At 42.4% G+C, this 24,375-nt stretch overlaps 1 protein-coding gene across 4 annotated transcripts in view; it reads left to right on the top strand.

The window, feature by feature from the left end:
* The first annotated feature begins 2,591 nt into the window (after positions 1–2,591).
* Positions 2,592–24,375, top strand: part of klc3 (kinesin light chain 3) — a 71,854-nt gene continuing 50,070 nt past the window's right edge. The window contains exons 1-4 of one of the 4 annotated variants that reach the window (XM_043680844.1): positions 2,592–2,612; positions 15,631–15,880; positions 19,421–19,648; positions 21,650–21,722. In XM_043680844.1, coding sequence (XP_043536779.1) covers positions 15,644–15,880; positions 19,421–19,648; positions 21,650–21,722 — 538 coding nt within the window. In that variant the 5' untranslated portion in view covers positions 2,592–2,612; positions 15,631–15,643. Of the gene's footprint in view, positions 2,613–3,613; positions 3,635–3,812; positions 3,898–15,630; positions 15,881–19,420; positions 19,649–21,649; positions 21,723–24,375 lie in introns of those variants that run through there. The other 3 variants (XM_043680842.1, XM_043680845.1, XM_043680843.1) reach the window with 3 other exon arrangements.

Genomic DNA, 24,375 nt, shown 5'->3' with positions numbered 1-24,375 from the left:
CCCAGGGACGGACTAGAAAATACAGGTTATCCATTAACTAGCGCCTAACTAACCAATACACAACCCATCACCAGTTACACACCTCACGTTTGCAATTTATTATTTATATTTACTATTTCATACTTTATCATTTCAATTTATTTAGTTCTGTGCTTTTAAAATTATTAGGTTGCTTTTACTTATTTGTAATATTAATTTTGCATTTCTGTCTGTTAATGTTCGTATTCAGTTTTTAAATGTTATTTCTATTTTAAGTCTATTTAAAATGTTTTTCTTTTAGATCTCTTGTGATGTTAGTGTATTTTTAAAATTTTATTTTCAATGTTTTTGCCTCATGGTTTTTTGTACTGTTAGAAGTTTTCATTTTAATATCTGATTTTTCTTTATGTTTCTGTACACTATATACTTTTTTGTTTAATATTCTTGAGATTTTGCTTTATCTTTGTCCTGTAATATTTTTCCTTTTGGACATTTTATTTAATTTTATTCTGTATTTTGTTTTACATTGATTTATTTTTGTCCTATTAATTTTAGTTCATTTTAATTTTTTCATGAATTTTATATTTATCATTTTAAAAATATTTTTATTTGCTTTATTTTAATTTATTTCTGTTTTATTTATTCTAACTTGGATAAAATTTCTTCACAGCGTATTGTAAATCTTTAGCATTCTCTTTACTGTAATGTTGTGGATTATCAGTTCTTGAAAATATTCAAGATTAAAATTGATAGAATTTTTGATTGTGTACGAATTAGGGACTGTGGGGATTCAGCAGGTGATGTAGATCAAAGATCTTACTCAGTAAAATCTGCATTTTCAAGCAATTGTGCGAGTAAATTGAATTGCTGGTCAATGAAGAAAACTATATTTGGAAGGAATGACCAGCAATACCTGCTGCTTTCTGGGACTCCATATTGACCATCCTCCTGGCTAAGAGATCAAACCATCTCCCCATGATGGCTATTAAGTACAATGGTCTAAATCTAAACAATGCCTTAAACTGTGCCTTCATCAGGACTGTGTCTCACTGTTACTAGATAGCACTGGATGCAGTTAGTCTCTGATCGTCTTCCAGTTAGTGATGTGAGCAGTTGTATTAGGGTGTGGGGAGCATTCTGGTTGTGAGATGTCCAAAAATGAGAATTTTACTGTAAATGGTAGCACAAACTTGAGAAAGTGAATAGCAAATACTCTATTTTTGTCCTCCTTATCTAACCTATAATTATTCTGTTAGTTAACAGATTGATTCACTGACTTAACACCTTAGGCTTATTAAACAATTAGGGAGCAAATTAGATTGTGCTAATTAATTTAATTGCACATCTATTCACTAAATTTGTAATCTCATACCAAATGCATGACACATTATCTGCCTCTGTCCAACTGCTGAATAATTGTGATCATTTCTTTGATTAAGTTTAACTGTTCACCCAGATAATAAACAAACATTTCATTCATCATCAGTTAATCTTTGCCAAATTCAATGTGGAAAGACAATCTCTGCTGAAAATTTGTAAAGTTATAATGCAAAACAATAAATTAAGTGGATTTGTGCCTTTTGAGGATCACTGTGGTTAATGAACTGAAGTCTAATGCAAGTTTTCATCTTTACGAAATGTACTGTATGAAAATCCAGTTAATGTTGAGTTAATCAAGAATTGCTACAGTTCACTAATGTCCTTTAGAGAAGGAAACTGCCAACGTTACCTGGTCTGGCCTACATGTGACTCCAACCCCACAGCAATGCGGTTGACTCTCAACTGCCCTCTGCAGTGAGGGATAGGCAATGAATACTGGCATGGACAGTGATGTCCACATACTGTGAATGAGTCCTTTTGCTCAAAAAAAGGAAGGCTATTCAGCCTATTAAGTTAAAAATCACACAACACCAGGTTATAGTTCAGCAGGTTTATTCGAAAGCACTAGCTTTCGGAGCATTGCTCCTTCATCAAGTGACAACCACCTGATGAAGGAGCAGCGCTCTGAAAGCTGGTGCTTCCAAATAAACCTGTTGGCTATAACCTGGTGTTGTGATTTTTAACTTTGTCCACCCCAGTCCAACATCAGCGCCACCAGATCATTCAGTCTATTGTATTTGCACAGGATTCCGAATGAGCTTTTCACTAGCTAGACAGAGACAGGTTGGCCAAATTATTGCAAAGAAGATACAGCATAGAAGCAGGCCATCCAGCCCTACTGTTCAATCCTGGTGTGACTATGAATACTTAGAAGCTACCAGTGAGCCCTGTGACCTCTGAAACCTGCCTTACCATATAGCGTTGTAGTAGATCTACGTCCAAACTTTCCCAACCTGTTCTTTAATTTATTTGAATTCAGTAAAAGCCTTTTGCCTCCTGTCTTTATCTCACTCCATCCTCATTTCATCAGCACCTCTATATTTCTTTCTGTCTCAGGGACTTGTCCAGCTTCTCTTAAATACATGAACACTGTTCAATTGAACCAGGTTCAGTGGTTGAAAGTGTGGTGAGAAGAGCCTGAAGAAGGGCTCATGCCCGAAACATCGATTCTCCTGCTTCTTAGATACTGTCTGATCTGCGCTTTTCCAGCAACACGTTTTCAGCTTTTCTTGAAGTTCCCCAGGCTGCTTAAGGTGAAAAAGAAAAATTTGCATTTATATAGCGCTTTTCGTAACCACTTGCCATTTCAAAGCACTTTGCAGCCAACGTAGAACTTTTGTAATGTATAAAACTGTTGTAATGTATAAAACGCAGCAGTTAATTTGCTCGCAGAAAGTTCCCACAAACAACAATGTCATACATAACCAGATAATCTGATTTCTAGCATTGATTGGCATAACGTTAGAGCAGCCCCAAGCAATCTGGTTTATTAACTGTGAAACCAAAACCGGAGAAACTCAGCAAGTCCAGCAGCGTCTATGGGGAGAATACACAGTTAATGTTTCTCATCTGGTGACCCTACTTCAGAATGTAATAATCGACATTTTCCCTGTGATCCTGTTGTGGAATGTCCACATCAGGTTAACCTAAATAGAAGTAGCATCCGAGAGTGGAGTGAGTTCTTTTGTCCTTCGGAGCTCAGGATGGGAATTTTCTTCATTGCCAAACATGATTGTGAATTATGAATTGTTACATGGCTGTCCGTTGCATTCGGATTGTATTGGTGTTGCAGGAAAAACATACTATTATGACGCACAAAGGCAATGGTCTCTGTGCAGCTGGTTACAATACCTTATAACCTTATTCCGTAATTTGCTGGTATGTGTTTCAGTCCCCATCAACAAAATATGATGTATCTTCTGAATTGTGTGTACACCCCACTGAGATTAAACTCCCACCTTGGGGAATTCCCTGTTTACTTAAGTTTACCTCAACATCTGTTGGGATGTGTGCTATCAAGTGCCTCGCCCATTTTCTCTTTTTTATTTGTTTTCTTCCAATCAAAACAGAATGCTGTCTGTAAGTGAGTGTGTTGACGGTGGAAGGTGGGACATTCAGTGTAGATCTCCAAATATATTTTTTTCAAGGCTTCTGCACAGTGATTATTCGGGGAAACATTAATGCCTGTAGATAGGGAAAGGTGATTTTGTTTTTTTAAAAAATCTAGTTCCGTAAGAGAAGCCTTGCAGAAAAGGTGATGCTGTTAAAACATGCGGTAAATATCTCTTTGCATCTGATTTACATGCCTTAATTTGCCTGCATTTTGCAAGTTGATGTTTGCAAGATTGTGCTAACTTGCTTGCTATTTAATCAGTTGTTTTGTGAAGCTGTGACTGAGCATATAATGATATGAATAATAATTATACATTCCAATGTCAGCACTTCTTGTAGAGCTGAGGTGTTTTGCTCGTTGATCTGCTAAGAAAGGCTACTTTGCAGCTTCACTGAGGACTGAGAAACAAAGCAACTGTTTAGCTTGTGAGTAATGCTGCTGCTTTTTAATTCTGTCATCTTTACTTCGTTGTGGTGGCACTCCCGGCAATCATTTGCCCTGTGGCTTTTATCTTCCCTGGTTTCAAATTGGTTTAACAGCAACAGAGTCGAGAGTGTGGTTCTGGGAAAGCAAGAATTCCCGATGAAGGGCTTATGCCCGAAACGTCGATTCTCCTGCTCCTCGGATGCTGCCTGACCGGCTGTGCTTTTCCAGCACCCTACACACTCGACTCTGGTCTCCAGCATCTGAAGTCCTCTCTTTCTCCTTAGCAGCAACAGATCTTGACAATGACAATGTGCATGCATGTGCTGTTCAATGTACAATGCAAGTGTAGAGTCCAGGAAAGCCCCATCTTCTACCCCCAGTCGCTGCCAAATTAACTGCTCTCACTTGGGTGGTAATAAGGATGAAAATAAGGGGTAGAGGACAAGAAGGCAATTTTTAATTTCTAGTTGGATAGCAAAAGAATTGGGTTTGTCTGTGACAGTGTTCAGTCAAATATTCCACTCGTTCAGTTGGTATGCAAGGAAGGCTTCTCGGGTGAAGGACATGGGTTGGTTTATAGTGCTTGTGAAACTGTACTCCAGTACACGATAGCAGCTGGAGAGGGAGAGGGCACAAAACAGCAGGAGAAGGAAATATCAGTTTTAAATGTGTGTGTGCATCTGTTCTTAACTGAGACTCCTGGCGATAAAATATTCTGGAATGGGCACACTGTGAGTGTGCATTGTAGCAACTGTTACTACCCAACCCCCCTCCAGAATGCCTCAGCAGAAATGCAAGAACCAAGAATGGAAAACAAGTGTCCAAAGAGAGGCCTCTTAATCTGTTGATAATGAGATTCCTGTTGATTTTCTCTTCCCGCAATCCCTCTATTACTGACTAATCATGTTGCGGATGTTCATGAAGTCAATAGCATAAAAATAGTTTTTTAAAATTTAAAATAAGCTACTTGAATCTTTATGATACAGAACTTATCATGGGTTTACTAAGGGGAAGAAGGGCAGAAACAGTTTGCAGTTAAACCTGTTTTGCTAACCAGCTCGTTCAGAGATGTTATTACACATCTCTGGAGCAGATGGGACTTGAATCCATTCCTCCTGCTCCGGGATAGGGGTACTACCACTGCAAGGGGACCCAATATGCAGTTGTATAATGTCTTTCACAACCCCAGGATGCCATTGAGCACTTCACACCTTAAGAAGCACTCTTGAAGAGTAGTGATTATCTCATGCAGGAAGCGCAGCAGCCACTTGTCACACAGCATGCTCCAACGAATCCTTATGAAAGGAATAAGTATACATATCAGGACACCAGGGAAAAATCCAGAGCTCTGTTTCGAGAAAAGCCAAGGCACTTTTTGCACTTGACCTAGAGAGTAGACAGGGCGTTGGTTTAATGCTTCATTCATTGCGTGGCACAGCAAATTTGACAATGTTCACTTCCTCTATTTTGCTTTGGAAATGTCAGCCTGGATTTTGTCCTCTGGTCTCCATTATGAAATTTGAACTCTCAATCTCTGACTCAAGTTAGAACGAGACAGCTGACCCAAGGAACCATAGCACAAAGCATTCTCATTGAAGAGCATCTTTTGTCTTCAAGAATTCTTCTGTTTGGAATGTTCGTGACATCTTTTTCATAAATACAACGTGTTGAATGTAGTTTGAGTAAACAGTTTTGTAAATCATTCAGAGGATGTGAGCATTACTGGCTGAGCCAGCATTTGTTGCCCCATCTCTAATTACTGTGGTGAAGGTAATGGTGATCCTTTTTGATCCACTACAATCTGTATGGATTAGGGAAATGTGCAGTGATGTTAGAGGTGAGAGTTCCAGGATTTTGATCCAGTGATTGGAAAGGAATGGTGAATTTTTTTCAAGTGAGATTTGTGTCAGACTTGGACAGGAACATTCAAATGTTGGTGTTCTTGAGTGTTAGAGGTTGCGTAGGTCAGTTCTGCGTAGCCTGCTTCATAAGTTAAATTAGTCAGTGTGCTGGATTAATTTTAACTTATTCTTTTATAGGACGTGGCGGGATCATTGGCAAGGCCTACATTTGTTGTTCATCCCTAATTATCCTTGAACTGAGTAGCTTCTGTGGCCATTTTACAGGTTAGGTAGGAGTGAACGGCATTGCTGAGAGTCTGGAGTCTCATTGACCAGACCAGATAGATTTCCTTCTCTAAAGGGGATGTTAGCGAACCAGATCAATTTTTAATGACGAGTTAGCAAATGTTATGACTTCTGGCTTGAAACCAGCGTAATGCTTCAGTAATTGTTTTTTGGAAGACTCACTTCTGTTCATTGCTTGCCACCTAAGGTTCTCTCTGTATAGGTCTGTGTTAGACTTCAGCGCATATTTGCAATGTAGCCAGTTTCAAGCCCAGTTACAAGTTGGTAAACATGCATTTGTCAAGTGAAAGATTAAGCTTGACTACTATTGAGTGTAAAAAGGAGAAAGTGAGGTCTGCAGCTGCTGGAGATCAGAGCTGAAAATGTGTTGCTGGATTCCTGAAGAAGGGCTTATGCCCGAAACGTCGATTCTCCTGTTCCCTGGATGCTGCCTGACCTGCTGCGCTTTTCCAGCAACACATTTTCAGCTACTATTGAGTGTAGCATAATGGGCAAACAGGAGGGTCAACTTGTACGCCAAGAATGTACAAATATTATTCTCATGGCCATAGAAATGCATACTGTTTCCTGTCCAGTCTGTGCAGATAACACTTTGTGGGATGTGGATTAAGCCTAGTAGCAGGATGTTTAATGTGGGCACCTTGTCCATTGTGTTTGACCCCTCTGATATAATCTATTTGCCATTGTAGCAGTGGGGACATACTGCATTGTTGGAGTCACCAGTCTTGGATTGTTAACAATCTGTCTATTCCGCTGGGCATTGAAATCCTTCAGTACCAATTTATGACATTTGGTATTTGTTGCTGATAGATGTAGTATCTTTGCTTCTAAATCAAAATGTTGTGGGTTCAAACCCTGTTTGAGAGAGATGAGCATAAAAGGTCATGGTGGAACTCTATACATTCCTGAGGGAGTATGAGCATAATTCTATTTCATTCAGCAAAGAGCATTGAGCTCCACTCTGTATTCTATCCATTTCCCTCAAGGAACGTCACTGTAACATACAGATGATCTGGTCAATTCTCTCTCAGCTCTTCCCGGCTGCTGTAATTACCTAAATCATTGTAATTTCAAAGATATTGCACAGCTTGGAGACAATTTAGTTTTTTTTTTAAAAACATATCAATTTCAGGCCTCTTTGTTATGAAATATTAATTTGTGCAAAATAGAGCAAATTATCGTTTCCTTCCCATTGACTGTTGAAACAATTCTTTTAAGAAAGTTTGTTTAAAGTATGGCTTGTTACAGTAGCGCTTTTTGGTAAAGGATAAACAGAGCAACCTTTGTACAGTTGATAAAATATTGTGTTTTCAGGATAGTCTGTAATACAACCATCTGGTACACAAAGCTTGTCTTGTTTGTCTGTCTCAAGGGTTGTCATAGAGTCATAGTTATAGAGATGTACAGCACGGAAACAGACCCTTTGTTCCAACCCGTCCATGCCGACCAGATATCCCAACCCAATCAGCATTTGGCCCATATCCCTCCAAACCCTTGCTATTCATCTCCCCATCCAAATGCCTTTTAAATGTTGCAATCGTAGTAGCCTCCACCACTTCCTCTGGCAGCTCATTCCATACACATACCACCCTCTGTGTGAAAACGTTGCCCCTTAGGTCTCTTTTATATCTTTCCCCTCTCACCCTAAACCTATGCCCTCTAGTTCTGGACTCCCTGACCCCAGGGAAGAGACTTTGTCTATTTATCTATCCATGCTCCTCATGATTTTATCATGTCACATTGGTGAATGGGTGCAACTCTAATCAGAGCTTTATTGGATGGAGTAGTTAAGATAAGATGCCACCTACTACTCTCCACTAGTGGCTCACAAGATGACACCACTGACCAGCAGAGCAACAGACTGCTCAGTTCTTCTGTATTCTGAAAAACTTCATTTGGAAACATCACTTTCTTTTTGCTTTGTGAGACATCGGACCAGAGTTTGCAGTCAGGAATTCTCTGCTGAGGTCCTAGAAATGGAATCTCCACTCTATTTGTGCTAGAACTAAACTTTGGTAGGGGAAATAGACCCTATATTGGCTGTTGCAATGGTTTTATCCTGCAGGAATTGGCATCAGGAATTGCTGGAGTAGATATTAATGTTCTTGGACATTAAGTAGGGTCTGTATAACTGTCATGTACTGAAGTTTTTTTTAAATAAAATGCCCAACAGTTAAACTGTTCTATGTTAGAAAAAAGTTTTCAGCTGTTAGGGAAAGCAACCTTTTGTTGGACTGCTTTGATTGATATAGATTGGGCGGGGGGGGGGGGGAGCTTTAGTATTTGGTGCATTCTCAGTAGAGCTCTTTGACATGTCCCTAAGAGCTATCATGTCAGAGCATTTCTTAGCTGAGTTTCAAAAGGTTCAGTTATCAAAGCAAAGGTTTCTGAGTTCATAATTTCATTGAAAGTTTTGAACATAATTAAAGGATTCACTTTTTTGTTTTTGATGTCAAGTCTGAATAGGAGTTTCCTTTTATAAGGAATAAACCACTTAAGACTTAAAAACGTTGAATGGATTTTATGAATGGGAGTTCTTTTTTCTTCTGTCGTGTGTAGGAATGAAAATGGTATTGTTCTGTGAGAAGTTTGTTACTTTATCTCTGTGTGGCTCCATAGGTCTGCCCAAGATGGACACTGGGAAAGACATTGAGGGGTAGGAGGATGGGGAGGTATGCATGTGCATTGAGACGATGAGGAACAAAGCAGGAGGGGTGCATGGGATGCCTCAGTTGACATGGAGGATCTGGAAATGGGTCAGATCATGTGAACAGTGAGGGCTAGAGATCCTAACAATTTCCAAAGTAACTGGAATGAATTTCCAGCAAATTCAGGCTGACCTTCTAATTAGCCTGTTGTTCCATTTGCCCAACCTTGTGTCTGCTTTTGCTCTGCTTCTAGGGTTGAAGATCTGACTTGATTCCTGACTCCCAGAGTTAGAAAAACATGTTTCAGGTTGGATTTTACTAAGATGGTTCCAATGAGTCAGGATATTTCCTAACTTGAGCTACCCCCTTAGCTAAACTCCAGCCCAGAATGGTCTGCTTATAGTGTATCCTCTCCCGCAATCTCTCTTGCAACGAATTACCCTGTGAAAGATCTGACATCATGTTAGCCATCTATGCTGCTGTATGTCCACATACCAAGGTGTTGGCACCATCAGGATTTTTAATCAAAGCAGCAAATGTATGCCTGGCATCGAAAAGAGAAAATCACCTTGACATTTTGAGTAGGGCCATTTGCGAGGATCTTGGGAAAGCTGTCATGTGGAACTTCCTCTGCTAAGAACGTCTGCCTGTGATTTTAAACTCTTTTGTCACTTATACCCAGCTGTGCATCCCAAATTTTTTCTGTTCTTAAAAATTCTGGTCTTGCACATTTGAATAGTTCAATGTTATGTAACTGCAGGGAAGTCTCCTTGCTCATTTCAAAACATCTGTGTGTTGTGACAGTGGAGGGGGCTGGGAAGGTTAAAATGAAGGGAAAATAAGCAATGCCATTTTAACTTTCGGTTAACTAAATTTGGGCTTTTTTGAATCATTCACCTGTTTCCCTTTTTTTATTTTAACAAGGTCACAACTCCTAAGATTACAGAAAATGCCAAAGATTGACAAACCCTTTTATATGTTTTGGATGAGTCCTGTCCAATTGCATTAGACAGTCTGCCATTTCCATCCCAGTGCTGTCCCCTGGCTGAGAGTGTTGCCTGCAGGATAGGTTTTAAGTACTCGGTGGTTCCAGTGCACTCAAAACAATTTTCATTCCTCCAGGGATTTTTTTAGTAGGGTGGGAAGTGGGAAAGATTTTTTTGATTCAGATGGTGGAAACTGAGACCTGGGTCTAGTGAAGAAGAATGATCATTAAACTTATCCATGTTTTTGCACAACACCCAAAAACCTACTCCTTCTGCAAGGATCACTGATAGCCATGTGTCACCCGGGGGTTGGTGGTGCTCAGTCGTTGTGTACAGTAGTGTCTGCAATACTTGATCTACCCTGTGATTTCCCAACTCCTCAATGCTAAGAATTAATGGCAAGCAGTAGGCTATTTACCCCTCCCATTTATCTCTCCACCCCCGAGGCTTCCAACCTCATTCCTGATGAAGGGCTCCGGCCCAAAATGTTGATTCTCCTGCTCCTCGGATGCTGCCTGACCTGCGGTGCTTTTCCAGCAACACGCACTTGACTCTGATCTCTAGCATCTGCAGACCTCACTGTCTTCTATTTATCCATCATGTTTATACAAACAGAAAGTTCTGGAGAAATGCAGTAGGACCAGCAGAATCTGTGGAGAGAAACAAAGTTGATGCTTTGAGTCCAGCATGACTCTTCGTTGGATCATTTCTGTTCTGTTCAAAAAAGTGCAATTAGACTCAAAATGTTAATTTTGCAACTGTCTTCACAGATGCTGCCAGCCCTGCTGAGTTTCTCCAACACTTTTTCGGTTCTTATTTCAGATCTCCAGCGTCCATAGTATTTTGCTTTTAAGTTTGGAAAATCTCTTCGCCAGAGCAATCCAAAAACCTCACTGCCCTGCTGTTTTCTCATTTCCCCAATGTTTTTCTCCTCCCGGAATGTCTCTTCATCTTTTCCTTTATAGTCTTTGTCTCGTTTCATCCCTAGTTCTAAAGCTTCAATCTTTGACAACTTTGTAAGTGAAGTGTTTTGTCCTCAATCTCTCTGTCTGTCTGTCATTGGAGGGAACGTGATTACCAGTAGTAAAAGCCGCTGCCTGGCCAGAATCAACAAGTAGCACCGACTAGGAGACAGTGAGATCTGCAGATGTTGGAGATCAGAGCTGTGTGTGTTTTTGGAAAATCACAGCAGGTCAGGCAGCATTCAAGGAGCAGGAGAGTCGACATTTCAGGCTGGAGCCCTTCATCAGGAATGAGGCTGGGAGTCTCATGGTGAAGAGATAAATGGGAGGGGGGTGGGGCTGATCGAGAAGGTGGTAGCTGAGAGTGCAATAGGTGGATGGAGATGAGGGTAAAGGTGATAGCTTGGAGAGGAGGGTGGAACTGACTGATTGTAGCTGTAATGTTATTGATACCTCCAGCCATTTCTAATTATGAATTATCAGACAAATATATTTCCAAGTGCATTGTGATTACTAAAATGCAGAGCTAGACAGCCAGCTAGGTTATTTTCTGAGCACAGCTAGTTTTTAACAAAGTTATAATTTCTGTGTTTTACTAGGTGAGGTGCCTGGGGACCTTGCTGTTTGAGACACTCAGTGTAAGCACTGAGTTCATGATAAAGTTTATTTGGCAGCACTCTCAACTTTGATCAAAAGGGTGGCATGGTGGCTTAGATGGGTAGCATGGTGGGGTGGCTTAACAGTTAGCACTGCTGCTTCAGCACCAGGGACCCAGGTTCGATTCCACCCTCTGGCAACTGTGTGTGGAGTTTGCACATTCTCCCCATATCTGCATAGGTTTCCTCTGGGTGCTCCGGTTTCCTCCCACAGTCCAAAGATGTGCAGGTTAGTTGGATGGGCAATTTATCATGGCCAGTAGTGTCCAGGAATGTGCACTCTCTGTAAATTAGACATGGGGCATGCAGGGATAGGATAGGGTTGGTGTGGACTTGTTGGGCCGAATGGCCTGTTTCCACACTGTAGTGATCCTATGATTCTATTTTATGATTCTAAGTTCACATCCCACTCCAGGGCTTGATTTCAAAAACCAAGACCAATGCTCCCTGTGCCAGTACTGATGGACTGCTACACTGTCAGAGGTGCTGTCTTTGAGACAAGTTAAACTGAGGCCTGGCTTTTTCAAGGTAAATGATCCCATTGTTCTATTATCGGGAAGGGAAGGGAAGGAAATTTTGCTTGATGTCGTGTCCAATATTTATCCTTCAGTCTGGTCTAGATTATCAGGTCGTTAATCACCTTTTATAGAAATTTGCTATGTGCAAACTAACCGTAACTCCTTTTCATGAGGCGTAAAGTGTACTGATCTGCAAATGGTCATGAATAGGATAGCCAAGTTAGCAACACATCATTGCAGCCTTGCAAATGTGGGGCAGCATCGTGCTATTTCTCACTGAAACCTGGTGATTTTAAAATACCTGATGTTAGAGGATAATGTTATATTTGAGTCAGGCTCTTTATTCTTCAATGTTCACCTTTTGAGTTAGGATTTTATCTCATAGAAGAGCAGTAGGTAGAAATGAATGGTGATGTAATCTATCAGGAATTACAGTAAAGTAGAAAGAGTTGCAAAATGAAAATTAAGAGGTAGTAGGGTGGGGAACTTAAGCTATTTACTGTATATTCATTCTTTACTATTGCTTTCCAGAAAGAAATTTTCCTCAGCCACTCTCTGCAGTTAATATCATAAATAACTTTAACAATGTTACTACAGATGATCGGGGTAACTCTGACCTGAGTACTGCCTTTCGCCCTGGCTCTCTGCTTTACTTACTCAAGTGTCTATTACATCTATTTGTGGGTTCCAGTTCTGATTTGGGACTTGAGCACAAAAATAGAGGCTGACCCTCTATTGCTCGCACTGAGGAGGGCTACTCTGTTGAGTAGATTAATCTTTTGCACGAGGTAGTTTTTTGTCCCCTAAGGTGGGCACTTAAGATCCCACAAAAGGATTTCAAGGAAGAGCAGGGGATTTATTCCTGGCCTTTTGGGCTGACGTTAATCCCTCGATCCACATCACTAAAATGGATTATTTGGTCATCCTTTTGCTGTTTATAGGAGCATACTGTGTGCAAGTTGGCTGCTGTATTTTCTACTTCGTAACAGCATTCGCATCGCAAAGCACTTCGGAACATCTCGCGATTGTGAAAGGCAATGTATAAGTGCAAGTTCTTCGTAGGGTATGTGAAAGAACTGGTCCTCACCCTGAACAACTTTTCTTTCCAATCCTCCCACTTTCTCCAAACAAAAGGAGTAGCCATGGGCACCCGCATGGGCCCCAGCTATGCCTGCCTCTTCGTAGGGTATGTGACAATCCATCTTCCGCAACTACACTGGCCCCACCCCCCATCTTTTCCTTCGCTACATTGATGACTGTATCGGCGCTACCTCGTGCTCCCACGAGGAGGTTGAACAGTTCATCCACTACACTAACACCTTCCACCCCGACCTCAAATTCACCTGGACAGTCCCGGACTCCTCCCTCCCCTTCCTAGACCTTTCTGTTCCTACCTCAGGCGACCGAATCAACACGGACATCTACTACAAACCAACCGACTCCCACAGCTACCTGGACTACACCTCCTCCCATCCTGCCCCCTGTAAAAACGCCATCCCATTCTCCCAATTCCTTCGTCTCCGCCGCATCTGCTCCCAGGAGGACCAGTTCAAAATACATACAACACAGATGGCCTCCTTCTTCAAGGACCACAATTTCCCCCCCGACGTGGTCGACGGTCCCCTCCACCGCCTCTCCTCCACTTCCCACTCCCCCGCCCTTGAGCCCCCCCCCTCCAACCGCCACCAGGACAGAACCCCACTGGTCCTCACCTACCACCCCACCAATCTCCATGTACAGCGCATCACCCGCCGTCACTTCCGCCACCTCCAAACAGACCCCAGCACCAAGGATATATTTCCCTCCCCACCCCTATCAGCTTTCCGTAGAGACCACTCCCTCCGCGACTCCCTTGTCAGATCCACACCCCCCACCGACCCAACCTCCACCCCCGGCACCTTCCCTTGCAACCGCAGGAGGTGCAACACTTGCGCCCACACCTCCCCCCTCACTCCTCTCCAAGGCCCAAAAGGAAACTCCCATATCCGCCACAGATTCACCTGCACCTCCACCCACATCATCTACTGCATCCGCTGCAGCCGGTGTGGCCTCCTCTATATTGGGGAGACAGGCCGCCTACTTGCGGAGCGATTCAGAGAGCACCTCTGGGCCACCCGGACGAACCAACCCAACCAACCTGTGGCACAGCATTTCAACTCCCCCTCCCACTCCACCGAGGATATGCAGGTCATTGGACTCATCCACCGCCAAACCACAACAACCCGAACGCCCCTCCTCCAAGTCCCTCCTCCCTACCTTTTATCTTCTCCTGCTGAACACTCTCTGCTCATTCCTGAAGAAGGGCCTGTGCCCGAAACGTCGAATCTCCTGTTCCCTGGATGCTGCCTGACCTGCTGTGCTGTTCCAGCAATAAAGTTTCAACTTTGTATACTGCTCCACAGTCGACAGCTCCTCTATTGTATTTAGTGTTTGCACATCTTCAGCTGTTTTACCTGGAGAAATCTGAGGTCAATCACACTAAAAGCAGTTTATTTTTCACTTTCTGCCCCGCTGACAATTATGTGTCTCAACGTGGTAGGAGACAAAATTTTATTTTCAAAAACATGTTGTTATTGTTTGTTCAGTTTTAAATTTGTTGTCATTACAGTGTTAGTAAAACCAGTTATTGCCCACCCTTTTTGTCCTAAGGCAGTGGTGTGTATGTAATTGCACTTTACGGGACCTTGCTGTAAAATGGCTGCCACTTGTCCATGATTGCCCTATTGTCTTGAGTCCTTCAAGATACAATAAGATGATGTTTAAATTTAAAAGTCTTTCAGAATTTTTGGGATGAAGTTTCCGCTTGAACCTTGTTCCCAGGTCATTCACATCCTCCTAATTTTATAGCCACCTGTTGTGAAGGAGCTGACTTCCTACACTTTTAAATTTCCTTTGCCCTTCATTGGATTTGAGTGTCACTGACCAGACTAGCATTTGTTGCTCAACCCTCACTGACATTGATTGGAATGGCTTTCTACTGTCATGTCTAAGGCCAGCCAAAAGAGACAAACAATCTGAGGATTCACATGTAGGCCAGACCAAGTAAGGACAGAGATTTCCTTTGCTAAAGGGCATTAATAAGCCAGATAGGTTTTTGACAACAATAAACAATAGGTTCATGCTCGCTATTGCTGAGACTAGTGTTGTATTCAGATTTTTTGTTGCTGTGAACTAGGGCCAGACTGTTGAGGAGAGATGTTAGGATGGGAGATGTTTGTGGATCAGTTGTTAATTTTAAATCTGAGGTAAACTTTTGTTTAACAAAAGGCCTGAAGGAGCATGGGCCAAAGACTGGTATATGGGGTTGTGCCACAGATCAGCCTTGATCTCATTGAATGATGGAACAGTCTTAAGGGGCTCATTGGCCTACTCCTGTTCCTGTGTTCCTAACTGAATTTGAGGCCTGACATAATGGAATTTTAAACCTGTGTCTCCAGAGAATTTGCCGGTAATAATAATCCAGTAATAATACCGCTATGTCACAATGTTCCCTTGACTGCATTGTTTGATCTCTAGGATCTTGTTTACATGGGCATTCCCAAGAATGGGTGAAGTGAACCATTTCAGTTGGCTTTTGGCTTATGAACAGTTTTTCTTTATTTCTCTTTTCCTATCCGAAGATCAATTTTAGCTGTTTGTTCTCTTGCTCAACTGAGATCAGCTGACTTACTCGAAATCACAAGTACAGTGAGCAATGCATACATTCATTAAACCTTTTAGGAAATTTGAGGCATTTTCTCTTCCGTTGAGGGAAGATCACATTAATGCAGATGAATAATTAATTCCCACTAATGGACTTTGCCTCCTGCACACAGGGACCATAGCGTCATGTCCACAATGGTGCAGTTAAATGAGAAACTGAGTGCAGATGAGATCATTACCAGCACCAAGCAGGTCATCCAAGGGCTGGAGGCACTGAAGAATGAAAACAACACCATCCTACAGAACCTGCAGGAAACACTGCATGGTCTGACTGAAGATGAAGAAGCTCACTTGGTGGAAGAGAAGACCTGCCTCATCCAGAGGTCACTGGAGATGATTGAATTGGGGCTAAGTGAAGCACAGGTAAGACTAAAGATTAAATGACAGGTTGGGAATGCATAAAAGGGGTTTGTATTCCCTGGAATTTATAAAAATAGAATGGTAACATGGCAAAAGCAGGCCTTTCAGCTTGTTACCATGCTGGCTGTCTGAAAGAGTGATTTAGCTGGCCCCCCCTGAACTCCCTTAGATCTCTTTTATATCTTTCCCCTCTCACGCTAAACCTATGCCCTCTAGTTCTGGACTCCCCCACCCCAGGGAAAAGACTTTGTCTATTTATCCTATCCATGCCCCTCATGATTATATAAACCTCTATAAGGTCACCCCTCAGCCTCTCCAGGGAAAACAGCCCCAGCCTATTCAACCTCTCCCTATAACTCAAATCCTCCAATCCTGTAAATCTTTTCTGAACCGTTTCAAGTTTCACAACATCCTTCCAATAGGAAGGAGACCAGCATTGCACGCAATATTCCAACATTGGCCTTGCCAATGTCCTGTACAGCCACAATATGACCTCCCAACACTTGTATTCAATACTGTGACCAATAAAGGAAAGCATACCAAAAGCCGCCTTCACTATCCTATCTACTTGCAACTCCACTTGCAAGGAGCTATGAACCTGCACTCCAAGGTCTCTTTGTTCAGCAACACTCCCCAGGACCTTACCATTAAGTGTACAGGTCCTGCCAAGATTTACTTTCCCAAAATGCTGCACCTCGCATTTACCTAAATTAAACTCCACCTGCCACTCCTCAGCCCTTTGGCCCATCTTATCAAGATCCCACTTTACTCTGAGGTCACTATCCACTACACCTCCAATTTTGGTATCATCTGCAAACTTACTAACTATACCTCTTTTATGCTCGCATCCAAATCATTTATTTAAATGACGAAAAGTAGTGGTCCCAGCACCGATCCTTGTGACACTCCACTTGTCACAGGCCTCCAGTCTGAAAAACAGCCCTCTACCACCACCCTCTGTCTTCCACCTTTGAGCCAGTTCTGTATCCAAATGGCTAGTTCTCCCTATATTCCATGAGATCTAACCTTGCTATCCGGTCTCCCGTGGGGAACCTTGTCGAACGTCTTACTGAAGTCCATATAAGATCACATCCAGTGCTCTGCCATCATCAATCCTCTTTGTTACTTCTTCAAAAAACTCAGTCATGTTTGTGAGACATGGTTTCTCACGCACAAAGCCATGTTGACTATCCCTAATCAGTCCTTGCATTTCCAAATACATGTACATCCTATCCCTTAGGATTCCCTGCAACAATTTGCCCACCACCGACGTCAGGCTCACTGGTCTACAGTTCCCTAGCTTGTCCTTACCACCCTTCTTAAACAGTGGCACCACGTTAGCCAACCTGCAGTCTTCCAGCACCTCACCTGTGACAATTGATGATACAATTATCTCAGCAAGGGGCCCAGCAATCACTTCCCTAGTTTTGCACAGAGTTCTTGGGTACACCTGATCTGGTCCTGGGGATTTAGCCACCTTTGTGTTTCAAGACATCCAGCACTTCCTCGTCTGTAATATGGACATTTTTCAAGATGTCACCATCTATTTCCCTACATTCTATATCTTTCATGTCCTTTTCCACAGTAAACACTGATGCAAAATACTCATTTAGTATCTCCCCCATCTCCTGCAGCTCCACACAAAGGCCACCTTGCTGATCTTTGAGGGACCCTATTTGCTCCCTAGTTACCTTTTGGTCCTTAATGTATTTGTAAAAACCCTTTGGATTCTCCTTTCCTCTATTTGCCAAAGCTATCTCATGTCCCCGTTTTGCCCTCCTGATTTCCCTCCTATTTCCTTTATACTTTTCTAAGGATTCTCTCGATCTACCCTGTCTATACCTTACATATGCTTCCTTCTTTTTCTTAACCAAACCCTCAATTTCTTTAGTCATCCAGCATTGCCTACGCCTACCAGCCTTTTCTTTTACCCTAACAGGACTATGCATTTAGATACAGAACTGGCTCAAAGATAGAAGACAGAGGGGGATAGTGGAGGGTTATTTTTCAGACTGAAGGCCTGTGACCAGTGGGATGCCACAAGGATCGGTGCTGGGTCCACTGCTTTTCATCAGTTATATAAATGATTTGGATGTGAGTATAAGAGGTATAGTTAGTAAGTTTGCAGATGACACCAAAATTGGAGGTGTAGTGGACAGCAAAGAAGCTTACTTCCGATAACAACGGGATTTTGATCAGATGGGCCATTGGGCTGAGAAGTGGCAGATGGAGTTTAATTTAGACAAATGTGAGGTGCTACATTTTGGGAAAGCAAATCTTAGCAGGACCTATATACTTAATGGTAAGGTCCTGGGGAGTGTTGCTGAACAAAGAGACCTTGGAGTGCAGGTTCATATCTCCTTGAAAATGGAGTCGCAGGTAGATAGGATAGTGAAGAAGGCGTTTGGTATGCTTTCCTTTATTGGTCAGAGTATTGAGTACAGGAGTTGGGAGGTCATGTTGCGGATGTGCAGGACATTGATTAGGCCACTGTTGGAATATTGCGTGCAATTCTGGTCTCCTTCCTATCGGAAAGATGTTGTGAAACTTGAATGGGTTCAGAAAAGATTTACAAGCATGTTGTCAGGGTTGGAGGATTTGAGCTATACGAAGAGGTTGAATAGGCTGGGGCTGTTTTCCCTGGAGCGTCAGAGGCTGAGGGGTGACCTTATAGAGGTTTACGAAATCATGAGGGGCATGGATAGGATAAATAGACAAAGTCTTTTCCCTGGTGTGGGGAAGTTCTGAACTAGAGGGCATAGGTTTAGGGTGAGAGGAGAAAGATATAAAAGAAACCTAACAGGTGACTTTTTCCTGCAGAGGGTGGTAAGTGTATGAAATGAGCTGCCAGAGGTAGTGGTGGAGGTTGGTACAATTGCAATATTTAAGAGGCATTTGGATGGGTATATGAATAGGAAGGGTTTGGAGGGATATGGGCCGGGTGCTGGCAGGTGGGACTAGATTGGGTTGGGATATCTGGTCAGCATGGACGAATTGAACTGAAGAGTCTGTTTCCGTGCTATACATCTCTATGCCTCTATGACTTGTGCTGTCTCTGGACTCTGGTTATCTCATTTCTGAAGGTTTCCCAGTTTCCAGGCGTCCTTTTACCTGTGAACATCTGCCCCCAATTAGCTTTTGAAAGTTCTTGCCTAATACATTCAAAATTAGCCTTCCTTCAATTTAGAACTTCAACTTTTAGATCTGCTGTCTCCTTTGCCATCACTATTTTAAAACTATTTGGAGTATGGTCACTGACCCAAAAGCGCTCCCCCACTGACCCCTCAGTCACCTGCCCTACCTTATTTCCCAGGAGTAGGTCAAGTTTTGCACCTTCTCTGGTAGGTACATCCACATAAAGGAAACGACCAACTCCAACCCCATACTGAATTAAACTTTGAATCTGAAATATTTACCGTTTAATGTTTATTGTTTGTTCAAAGATTCAGGAAATAGAGAAGCCATTGACATACGTTTCTGGAGAGGCTGGGAGCGTTTGGATTTGAATTGCCCGTATATTTTAACTCTTGACCTGTGTTTCAGGTGGTGACCGCTCTGTCTACCCATCTGAGTACAGTGGAGGCAGAGAAGCAGAAGCTACGAGCACAGGTGCGCCGGCTGTGCCAGGAGAACCAGTGGCTGCGGGATGAGCTGGCTGGCACCCAGCAGAAGCTGCAGAAGAGCGAGCAGATGGTGGCACAGCTGGAGGAGGAGAAGAAGCATCTTGAATTCATGAACCAAATTAAGAAGTACGATGAGGAGGAAGCAGCGGTATGTTGCTGAGCAGTGTCGCAGTTAAATACTGGAAAGAGAAGAAATTTGCATGGGATTTAGGGAGGTGGATGGAGGACTGAGATGAATTGAAGCTGTTTCAAGGTGCTGGTATGGGCATGATAGGCAGAATGGCCTCCTGTATGGAATGGATTTCTGATTTGAATGCTTCCTTTTTCTCTGGTTGGAAGGTGCTGACTACGCCAGATCTCTGATTGCACAGGGGCAGCATCCCTCTGGCCAATTCTTCATTTGTGAACTTGGCGCAAGTCTTTTCCTTCGTCATGCAACATAGGTGTCGCAGGCTGGGTCAGCATTTATTGCTCATCCATTGTTGCCCTTGAAGGTGGTAGTGAGCATCAGTGCATATTCTGCACTCTTGTAATGTTCATGTTAGTATCACGTCTGTATTTTAAAGTGTACCTCTTATTGGGCTGGAGGGCTTATGGTGCAGAGAATTGGCCAAATGGTCAATGAAAAGATACTGGTCCCACCATGTGTGAATAATTCTTTTTGTCCAATGACAAGTAGCAACTTTATTTGATAAGAACGTAAAATATTTAAAGTAGGACTAGCAATTCAGCCCCTCAAGAATGCTCTGCCATTCCATAAGATCGTGGCTGATCTGCCCTTGGCCTTGAGTCCTCTTTCATGCCAGCTCCACAACTCTTCAATATTTTAAAACTCTATCTGCCTCCTTTTAAATATTTCCAATAATCTAGCCTCCACACCTCTGAGATAAAGAATTCCATTCATTTACTATCCTCTGAGAAAAGAGATTCTTCTGCAGCTCAGTTTTAAATGTGTGCCTCCTGTAACTTTGTCTCCTAGTTCAAAACTCCCCCATTTGTGGAAACACATCAATATCAACATTGTCAAGTCACCCTCCGAATCATACATGTTTCAGTCTTCTAAACTCTATGAATGAAGACCAAACCTGTTTCACCATTCTTGATAAATCAACCCCTTCATTCTAGGAATCAGCCTTATGGATCTCTTTCAAATGCCTCCAATGCCAGTATGTGTTTTTTTTTAAATATGAAACTAAAACTGTATTCAGTTGTAGTCTTACCAACACCCTGTACAGTGGTAACAAGACTTTGTTTTTTTGAAAGCTCCAACTCCCTCAAGGCCAAATTTCCATTTGCTTCTTAATTGCTTGCTGTGCCTCTATGCAACTTTTGTGTTTCATGCGCATTATCACCCAGATACCTCTCTCTGTGTCTCTCTCTACCCCCTACCCCCTTGGAGTCTCTCTATTTAAATAATAGTATTCCTTTTGATTCTTCCAACCTCCATGAAACTCCATCTGCCAAGTTTTTGCCCACTCGCTCAACCTATTTCTGATACTGATTGTCGCCATAGTCTGTCGAGAACCATAAGGGCTGCTCTCTCTCATTAAAGAGAGAGATGGCTGATGGTGAGTTTAACCTGAGAGCCAGCACACCTCAGGCGAGGGGAGAGGTTGAGAAGGCAGGACCTTCATGGTGCTCTCAGCTGGTGTGGGAATTGAGCCTGGACTATTGGCATCTCGTTGCATTGCAAGCTGTCTAGCCAACTGTCCTTGCAGATTCCTTATGTCCATTTTGTAATGGCTGTCCACATTGCTGTCAACAGTTGTATAACTAACAGCCACTAGACTCTTCCTAGTCTGTGATTCAAAAATCACTTTAGCCTTCCCCATTTCATTTACAAGCTTCTCAAGATGTTTAGCAAACAGTTGGATGTAGGTGGATTGCTGACTTCCCCTGCTGACCCCCTTCACCTTTCTCCCTTCACTCTGAAAATATCACCATGTTCCAGTGGCTTTGGAAGACTGACATGCCATCCAAAGATGTTATTTTCAAAGTATGCTCATATTTGTTCTACTGATGGGCTACTGAAAATTGAGTTCCTTAGTTCTGAGGCACAGGATATCTGCAGTGTATTTTGAGGCCACATTGTAAAGTGTTTCTAAATTTCTCATGACTGTTCTTTCTGATTTCCTTCTCCATTTGACAGGAAGATAAAGACAGTGTATTCGCAAAGGTTCCACTGGATGATCTATTCCCGAATGAGGATGAGCAGACTCAATGTATGTATTATGTGTATATTTCAGGAACTGATTTTAAAATCCTATTGCCTTCTCTCTTCAGATATAAAAATTCAGCATAGAGTCATAGAGATATACAGTACAGAAACAGACCATTCGGTCCAACCCGTCCATGCCAACCAGATACCCTCACCCAATCTAGTCCCACCTGCCAGCTCCTAGCCCATATCCCTCCAAACTCCTCCTGTTCTTGTATACTCATCCAGATGCCTTTTAAATGCTGTAATTGTACCAGCCTCCACCATTTCCTGTGGCAGCTCATTCCATACACGTACCACTTTCTATGTGGAAAAAGTTGTCACTTTTATCTTTCCCCCCTCACCCTAAACCTATGCTCTCTAGTTCTGGACTCCCCCCATCTCAGAAAAGAGACTTTGTCTATTTATCCTATCCATGCCCCTCATGATTTTATAAACCTCTATAAGGTCACCCCTCAGCCTCCGACGAGCATACCAAACGCCTTCTTCACGATCCTATCTACCTGCAACTCCACTTTCAAAGAGCTATGAACCTGCACTCCAAGGTCTATTTGTTCAGCAGCACTCCCTGGGATCTTACCATTAAGTGTATAGGTCCTGTTAAGATTTGCTTTCCCAAAATGCAGCACCTCACGTTTATCTAAATTAAACCCCATCTGCCACTTCTCAGCCCATTGACCCATCTGATCAAGATGCAGTTGCAATTTGAGGTAACCTTCTTTGATGTCCTCTACACCTTCAATTTTGGTGTCATCTGCAATCTTACTAACTGAGCCAGTTCTGTATCCAAATGACTACTTCTCCCTGTATTCCATGAGATCTGACCTTGCTAATCAGTCTCCCATGGGGAACCTTGTCGAACGCCTTACTGAAGTCCATATAGATCACATTTACCGCTCTGCCCTCCTCAATCCTTTTTGTTGTTACTTCAAAAAACTCAACCAAGTTTTTGAGTCATGATTTCCCACGCACGAAGCCATGTTGACTAACCCTAATCAGTCCTTGCCTTTCCAAATACATGTACATCCTGTCCCTCAGGATTCCCTCCAACAACTTGCCCACCACCGATGTCAGGCTCACTGGTCTATAGTTCCCTGGCTTGTCCTTACCACCCTTATTAAACAGTGGTACCACTTTAGCCAACTTCCTTTAGGCACCTCACTTGTGACTATCGATGATACAAATATCTGAGCAAGAGGCCCAGTAATCACTTCTCCAGCTTCCCACAGAGCTCTAGGGTGCACCTGATCAGGTCCTGGGGACTTATCTACTTTTGTGTTTCAAGACATCCAGCACTTCCTCATTTTTAATATGGACAGTTTTCAAGATGTCACCATCTATTTCCCTACATTCTATATCTTCCATGTCCTTTTCCACAGTCTCCGACCTCCCTAAATCATGTGCAAGTTCCTCAGTTGTTGTTCTGATTGCAGCACAAATGACGTGAACTGCCACTTCCAGTACGACTCCTTCAGACAAAGGGTTCATGTGAAACACACCATCAATTCTGGCAAAGTGAACCTGAAGCTTTTTTGGAAAAATGCCAAAAGCAAAGCAGATGAGTTTCTGCACCTGAAAGATTTTATAAATTATATCAAGGCATCTCACAGAAAAAGGGTGGAGATAGTTGCAGGAGACTGTCTGCAAAACACTGCAGTTATTTATTTCCATGATTGGTTAGCTTTGATGAGGGCATGAGAGCAGGATGGCTGTCTCACTTAAGCTTTTTAAAAATTTATAGTTTGTGTGTTTTTTCTGTCTTTGCTGAACAGTCTCTCTTGACCTAGTGAACGTTTCTCTGCAAAAAATTGCTGTCAGGGTTTTGGGGTGATGTTGACGAAACCACCGTTAATTGCAGGTAGCCTGAGAAGGTGGTCATGTTCCATTCAATATGCAGTTGAGTACCTGTGTGACCACTTCATTAAGAGCCAATGATATGACTTAATACTAGAGTCAAATATAATCCAATTAAAAAGTTAAGAGTAACTACAGTGAGCTTTGGTCTTTTTGGAGAATGAGTAAAGAGCATCAATGGAAAATAAGGAAATGGTTTATGAGTTGGTCAGATATCTTGCATCTGTCTTCACTCTGGGTGATACAAGAAATTTCCCACAAATAACTTTACAAAATTCCCTTGGTTCCAGAGAAGTTTCATCAAATTCTCTATTCAAGAACAGAGGTAGACAGGAAGCAAGAAACCAACCACAGGCCAGTTAAGCTTGACATCTGTCATAGGGACAATGTTGGAATCTGTTATTCACAGGGTTTTCACTGGCCAACTGGAAAAATCTCAGCATAATCAGGCACAGTCAGCATGGGTTTGTGAAAGGAAATAACGTGATTAATTTATTATTGATGAAATAATAAGCAACATGTTTCCGGGAGAGCTTCTGGATGTGTTGTACTTGGATTACAAAAGGCCTTTGAGCTGGTGCTGTATCAAAGGCACAGAGTATGAGCTCATAGAGTGCAGAGTATATATTAGTGTTGATTAGTGAAAGGAAACACTGTATGGGCATAGATGGGACATTTTCTGGTTGGTAACGTGTAACAAATGTTACCGCAGGCGTCTGTGCCAGGGCCTCAACTATTTATACCCTGTGCTAAAGACTTGGATGTTGAGACTGAATTATGGTTGCTAAATTTGCTGATGATGA

This window comes from Chiloscyllium plagiosum, chromosome 41, assembly GCF_004010195.1.
Source record: "Chiloscyllium plagiosum isolate BGI_BamShark_2017 chromosome 41, ASM401019v2, whole genome shotgun sequence".
NCBI lineage: Eukaryota > Metazoa > Chordata > Chondrichthyes > Orectolobiformes > Hemiscylliidae > Chiloscyllium > Chiloscyllium plagiosum.
This window is presented reverse-complemented; position numbering and strand designations above follow the sequence as displayed.